The sequence below is a fragment of the Chelonus insularis genome, unplaced genomic scaffold, assembly GCF_013357705.1.
Source record: "Chelonus insularis isolate UGA/USDA-ARS -01 unplaced genomic scaffold, ASM1335770v1 contig_94_pilon, whole genome shotgun sequence".
Classification (NCBI taxonomy): domain Eukaryota; kingdom Metazoa; phylum Arthropoda; class Insecta; order Hymenoptera; family Braconidae; genus Chelonus; species Chelonus insularis.
Window position 1 is genome coordinate 3,466,102 of NW_023276783.1, and position 7,750 is coordinate 3,473,851.

Here is a 7,750-nt window from a genome sequence, read left to right on the forward strand (position 1 = left end):
AGGAATGTAGTATTAAATCAAACACACCGGAAATAAATTTTTCAACTATTGAAATATATACATATATCATAATTATATAATATTAAAAAATATATTAAAAAATGTTTTTTTAAGTACGAAAATGATGCAAGAATTGCGCAAACTTAGTTTAATGAGCACGAATTTTGATAATCAAAATTTGTACTTTCCGCACTGCAGCATAAAATAAGCTTTAATTTGGGACTCAAATTTTTAAATAAAAACATAAATTCGCGGAGAAATTAGAAACATACGATCCAATGTATTGAGATAGGAGGAATCAGTCAGCTCCATTACTTGAGCCCAGTCTTAATTTTTATTATTTATCATCTGATGATAGAAGAGAATAAGAGAAGTTTTTCCTCTGGATTTTCAAAGAGGTCGTTAGTTGTTAATTACAAAATGTCAGCGTAATCAATGTTTTTCTTGTTGAGTTAACAAGAATTTAAAACTTTTGTTTTTTTATAACTTGTTTAAAAATTGACAATATATATTTAACTATCAATAGTTAAAAATGGGTTTATTCTTTTCAAAGAAAAAACCTCAAAGCCGAGTAACGGAACACGATAAGGCAGTATTAGTAAGTACACATTAACAAAAAAGCTACCATAACCTTGATTGAAAGTTCATTGCAATAATGTTTTATTCAACTATTTAATGTTATTAAATCTTTATATCTTTTTTTTATGTTTCTTTTTAAGTAACAATATGAGAATAAATAAATAATGAATGATTCGTATCCACTTTTAAAGATTATTTTTACATTCTAGCAATTAAAGCAAGCGAGAGATAAGATAAAACAGTATCAAAAAAGAATTGAACAAAATATTGAAAAAGACAGAGAATTAGCCAAAAAATTGATCAAAAATGGGAGAAAAGAGTAAGTAAAATTCATTATACATTGTAGAATATTATTTCTGATAATATCAATTGAAGTTTAAGAAGCCATTTTAATTATAAATGTACTTGTATCAAGTTAATTCATTATTTATGAATCAAATCAAATATCTATGTTAATTGTTATTATTTGATCTACTTCATTAATAGCAGAATTATTTTTTATCAACAATAATCTAACAATAAATCTTTAGTATTATAATATGATATTCAAATCTAATTACACAATAACTCTAAGTAATTTTAAAACATCAATGAATGCTTATTTAATTTACAGACGAGCTCTTTCTCTTTTGCGTAAAAAGAAATTCCAAGAACAAGTACTCTCCAAGACTGATGGCCAATTAGAAAATCTAGAAAGAATGGTTCATGATTTAGAATTTGCACAAATTGAAACTAAAGTTATTGACGGTCTAAAAATAGGCAACATTGCTTTGAAAAAACTACACGATATTCTGTCGATCTCAGAAATAGAAAAAGTTATGGACGAAACAAAAGAAGGCATAGAAAAACAACGAGAAATCGATGAATTAATATCTGGAGAACTGACTGCAGAAGATGAAGACGAAGTTGTAGCTGAACTTGATGCATTGTTTGACCAAGAAACCACAGAAACAATGCCTGAAGTTCCAGAGAATGTGTTACTGCCTGATGTACCTGACGATGAAGTTAAAAAAGAAAAGAAAGGTAAAATAATCTTATCTACTTTACAAAATTATTTATTATATAAATAGTAAAGAAGACAAAAGTTTCCATTATGTCATAATTTTTTTTAATATCACAAAAACGTTGAATGTAAATCAGTATTTTAGTATTCTTTATATCAAGTTAATATCCTTGACTAAATTCTTCGGTTGTTATAAGTCTCGGTTTACCTCCAAGATCAGAGATACGAAAACAACAAAAAAAAAGATTCATAATTCTATGTTACCATAAAAACTTCATGCATCAATAGTTATCGTTTTCTTCAAGTACTAAACAATGATTCTGAATCCCGATGAAGATTAATGAAAATATATTATTTTATACTATTTACCAATCTCAAGATACTTTCAAAAGCTGACTTCTTTTATACCTAAACAACTATAACTTTTATAATTATTATTCCAATCAAGAATGATTATTTTATTTAATGTATAGAAACATCTATGTTTTCATAAAAAATTATTAATAATCTAACACTGTCTTATTATGTTTACTAGTCATTAGTTACTTATTGATTTAATTTGATTTTCTGAAAATTTAATTGAATAATCCTCGGTCTAAAGTAGTTTAGTACATACGAAGTATGAAGAGTGTGTATGAATGGAAGTGTATTATATGATTTAGTGAAAAAATGTATCTTCAGTGTGAATTTTTAATGTAATATCATTAACCATCTTTTTGATACATAACAGTTTTTTATAAATGTTTAATTCATTTGATTATCATTAGTGTCAAAACCAAATATATGTACTTCACTGTTTTATATAAGACTTGCTATTTAATAATTTTATGTGTTTCTAGAACGAGCGGGAAAAGAGTCTGAACCTGTTGCTCTTGAAGCATGAGTTATGATTGCATTTCTTCATGATTACACAAAATAGAAGATTTCAAAAGTTTGCGCAACGATGAATGTATATAATGTACAGTTTCAATATTGAAAAAACAAATAACTTATAAATAAATTTGTATAAGCACTGACTGTAATAATTCAGAGCTGAATTTTAACAATGTAGAACGGAGTTTTTATCAACTTCAGATGCCCAAAGAACTTGAGGTAATTTGAATAAATATTTAATTAATTTTTATTTTATTAATAAATTTATGAATCGATAAAAACTTTACATTTAATATAAATTATTTTAACAAATATAATTTTTAAGTGTTAAAAATATTTTTATCTTGAAAAATTATAATATAACAATTGTAACTATAATCTTTAATATAACTGTGATAAAATGATTATTAAAACTAGTATTTTACAAACCACAATTATCTTAAAAATATAAAGCTTCGTGTCATTTCGTGATAAATTTTCTATGTTTGCTAATAATTTTATTGCTATTGTTTTTATATTTCAATAATAAAAGAAGCAAAAAATTTTTTAAAAATTACTGAATAATTCAATATGATAATATTTCCAAAAAAATGGTTCTCAAATAATAGTGATGATTCAATTAAAACCGAGAATCATAAAAAATGAAATATAAAGCTTGAATATGTTAAAAGAATTTTAATGACTCATCGAATACCATTTTTATAGAATAGTCTTCTACGTCATGATCACTTCAACCTTGTGTCTTACTGATTGTCCTTGACAATTACTTAATCGTTCACTCACGTTAATTTACAATCACAATTCAAATATAGGATTTTCTATGTGCTTCTAATTTATAATAACGTGGTTGAGCAATTAAATAATAATTTTTTATTATTAATCATTATCAGTATCATTCGGTTAATATTTTTCTAAAAAATTTAATGATCATCAAGAATTAAATTATTTTGAATTTGGATGACATTATTTTCCAAAAAGCTAACTTGAAAACTTCAATTTAATTTAATTCATGATCATTTGAGAAAGATCTAGATTTGTTCACATTTATCAACACTGACAATTATAATGAGAGTTAATTCTTTTTCTAAAAATATTTATGACTTATCGATGATACTCATAAATTTGTTTAGCGGCTAGAGATCAAATATGTTTTATAAGATCTTAACACCCAATAAGTTCCAATATCGATTGATACGTAAATGAAATTTTTATCTTCCATGTAATCTTTTCATTGGCACCAATCACTTGTTTATTGTTACCTGGTATATGATTTTATTGACAACAATATTGATGAAATAATTATGTTTTTTTGAACTTTGATTGGAACAAGCCATCAGTGTCAGTTATACAGATCTCTTATATTGATATTTTTGCATATGTTTATCACTCTTCCATGTAGTTTTGCTCCACTTAATATTTCTAGATACGTGCAAGAATATTTTATAAAATGCAAATCATAAATTTAAAAATATCTCCAACATATCAGTATACTATAAATTGATATGAGTGCAATAAAAAAAACATCTGAACCACGTAGTTGATATTTTACGAAGAAACTCTTTCAAGATAAAAAAAAATATTTAATTAATACGTGTTAGGTAAATGTTCTGTAAATGCAAAAGTAGTTCGTCAAACTCCAAGGTCTTCTGTACGATACAAAACTCCCCAGGACGATCGGTCATTGATCTTCTGTAGACTTGCCAGCCGTTCAATCATAACCGCGTGAGGAAGATAAAAATTTACGCACATACAATATAATAAAACTAATAACAACGAATGAAATATTTAAGAAGTAAAACAAAAAAGAAGCTAATAGTAATTATCGTAGACATATATGATTCAATCGTTACTGATAGGTCGACGCGAATAAAATAAAATTTTATAAACCGTTATAAAAACGGAGTAAAAAGCATAATATTTTATGTATATCAAGATGTAATTCTGCTTTATTTATACAACTGTACATTTCTTTCGGTTGAATTAAAAGAAATAATTTTTTATGCTGAGTAAAGAGATCTAGAATTTTCAATGAAATAAAAAAAAACAAAATATTGTTCAATTAATAACATTGTTTTTGTTATACTTACAATAATTTTAGTTTTAAATAGATTATATTGGATTATTATCACGCATTGCTGTACTTTTACTCTAGTTATAATAATAGTTTAAAATTGTTTGAACATGTTTTAAACATTATTACCAATGAAACTATGTTATTTAGATATAAATAAATAAATATAGATAAGATAAGTTCATCGATAGTTGATCATCCGTGATCACATAAACAAATAATTTGGAAACATGAACTATAATAGTTATCCCATTAATACTATATTTTTTAAAACAGGAACTTTATATTTAAAGACAAAACATATCATGTATTATTATAATATGTATTTTTCTATTATTTTTATTCAGTGAAGTTGAGTCAAAATCTGCTATTCACTGAAAGTAATGATCTTGTTTTTTGCTATGCCCTTGAAAAGAGAACTTAAAACAAGTTATTATTGTTCACAATAAATCATCAGCCCATCTAATGATTTTCATTAAAATTATTTTACTTCGTCATTATGTTCTTACATTAAATGATTAATTAATTTGATTTGTTAATTTACGAAAATTAATCATAAAAAATCATGTTTTATAAATAAATCTATGTCAATATTTTTTAAAACATTAAACTATCAAGATCCAACAAGTGAAGTGTAAATAAAAAATGAAAATTCATTTTTCAAAACTATAATTAAAATCCTGATAAATCGTACCGTAATTACATGGTAAGATCAAACTAATTTCCTGTGAAACCAATGTAATGGTATTACAATTAACTTATCCATTAAATCGATTTTTTAACTGATCGATATATTGGAGATTATCCAAAACTTTAGCGTATCACTTCAGAATAAAAGAAACCATTTAGAATCAGAGTCGTTTAAAATCTATGTGAATCGTCAGCAGTTCCGTATTCGAAAACCCGACGACCTTCGACTGTAGTCTAGTAAGTCAAAGAGAAAGGAAACTTTATATTATCCTTAACTTCTGGGACAAATATGATTCTTGACAATTTAATCATCAGAATACGGAAAACCTTTAGAAAGGTCTTCTTTTTTGTAAAAATAAAATAGAATATTTCAGCGATAATTATTTTCTTACTTTTAATACTATGATAAAAAAAAAACTTAACAACTTTTCTTAACGAATAATGATTCAATGTATGCTAGACGAAGAAGACTACAGAATCGAGTTTACTGTTCTCTATAATTCTCATGAAAATTAACGGGATATTTTGCTGACGTAGTAAATACATATTGAGTGCAACATCCATCTGACCATTTAATCCGTCTATCTATTTTATTTCTTAGATTTTTTTAATCTCATTAAGAAAATTGTTATCTACTCATACAAAAAGAAGCATTGGAATATTAATAATAATAATCAATAAGCAAATAAATGCTAGGTATAAATTGATAACAGAAGAATTTCAGAGGTATCTAAAATAAAGAAATATTAATTCAAGTGTAACTTTAAATCCTATAATTACTGTCAACTATGAATAAATAAAATATATGCTAAAAAAATTGTACGTGCTAAGTAGCTCGTTCATTAGCTTTTATAATAAGATTAAGTGCTCGAGACTTTGTTGATTAAACAAACGATTATTCAATAAGAATGGCGTCGAATTGTCGACATGTTACTCTTAATCTTCAAATCTGCTATTTATTTTTTCTTTCGACGTTTTTTTTATCATTATTTCAATAAATTTTGTTACTATTCAAGCCAATATTATTTTTTTATTAATGATATCCAACAGGTAAATTTTTTTTAGGTCGTTGAACCGACCTTCAGCTAATATTCCACTTAAAAAGGTGTATTTCATATGAAAAATTCAATCTATGCATTTGGGTTTTTATTAAATTAAAAATAGTCATTACGAAGCAAAGTTTCTTTAGAAATAAACTTTATCACTGGAATTTTATTAACTGATATAATTAAATGAATAATTAGTTATTTGTTTATAATTGGCAAATATTAATTTCATTATAAAGAATTTTAAATTCAGTAGCTGTCAAGTAGATATGACATGTCAAAATTAGGTTAAAATAAAAGATCAAATATTAATTTATGTATAATATACAAATATTTACTACTTGCTGATATTAAATATCAGCAATTAATCAATTAATTATAAGTAAATAAATGATTCTATGAATTTTTGACGTTATTTTTGTTTGTATGTCAGTATAAAATGTTTTTACGGTATTGAGAAGAATAAATGAAAATTGACGTAGCAAAAAATTTATTGTCCTGATATGGATTAATCTTATTTTATAATAGACTTGTTAAAGTCATAAAGTATGAAATAATACGCTTATAACAAAATGTAAATAAGTGTAAGTTCGTAGTCCCACTAGTAGTAGATTTTTGAATGAAAAAATTGATTGTCTTTTAATAATAATATATAATAAAAAAGTTTTAAATTATAATAATACAAAATTGAGAAGTATGATAAAATTTTAATTCTTAATCATATATTATTTTATTTGGCACGAATTACTAATTTACTAACGAAGCTGATATTTTACACCTGTAAACCACCATAATTTTAGTAAAAAGTTACATAATATTTATCAAAACCTGTGTATGAGAATTGATTACAACAATTAATAAGCAAAATTTCTTTTCAATTTTAGTGCTAATTCTTTTCAACAATTATAATTAGACAGAATGTATTAAAATAATTAAAATAATGGATGACCATCACTAGGATGATGACAAAATTATATGAGTTATCAAAGTTTAGAGAAAAAGGTGGGATTATAGATCACTATTAATTTTTACTATTTAAAAAAATGTTTTTTTTCATTATTAATTTACTAAATCATATTTCAATCGATTAAATCATCACCAATCTGACTGGAACATAATCTTACCTTCTGTAATAATTTAAAGCAATTGAATTATTTTTTTGTCTATCTCTTAACTTCTATTGTTCATCTACTAGTGTATATAACCCAACAAAAAATCAGTTATAAAATATTTTTTTATGAACTATTATTAGAAATATTTTTATTAATTGTTAATAATCCATATTTTCTTATTTTGTCAAAGTATATTATCAAAGTCTATTATTATTTATAAATTACTATGAACAATGCTATTTTTATCTTTTATTTATAGAAGATAAATAAAAGAAACTAATAAAAAAAATTTCTAACATCGGTATAAAACTGTACTTAGGAGTAATTACCCTGCGTTTTAATTGTTACAATGCATTTGATAGCCTGATTTTAACAG

General features: G+C 24.4%; 1 protein-coding gene across 1 annotated transcript; it reads left to right on the forward strand.

Moving 5' to 3' along the window:
• The first annotated feature begins 422 nt into the window (after positions 1–422).
• Positions 423–2,845, forward strand: Vps20 (vacuolar protein sorting 20). Its single transcript, XM_035092693.1, has 4 exons — positions 423–598; positions 789–898; positions 1,193–1,602; positions 2,422–2,845. Exons 1-4 carry the CDS (start codon positions 533–535, stop codon positions 2,463–2,465), a joined length of 630 nt encoding a protein of 209 aa, XP_034948584.1. The 5' UTR covers positions 423–532; the 3' UTR covers positions 2,466–2,845.
• The last annotated feature ends 4,905 nt before the right edge of the window (positions 2,846–7,750 follow it).

Excerpts from the sequence above, each read along its gene's own strand:
- Vps20 (XM_035092693.1), top strand. The coding sequence starts at position 533 with ATGGGTTTATTCTTTTCAAAGAAAAAACCTCAAAGCCGAGTAACGGAA. Across the intron at positions 599-788 it reads AACACGATAAGGCAGTATTA|CAATTAAAGCAAGCGAGAGA; the intron begins GTAAGTACACAT and ends TTTACATTCTAG. Across the intron at positions 899-1,192 it reads ATCAAAAATGGGAGAAAAGA|ACGAGCTCTTTCTCTTTTGC; the intron begins GTAAGTAAAATT and ends TTTAATTTACAG.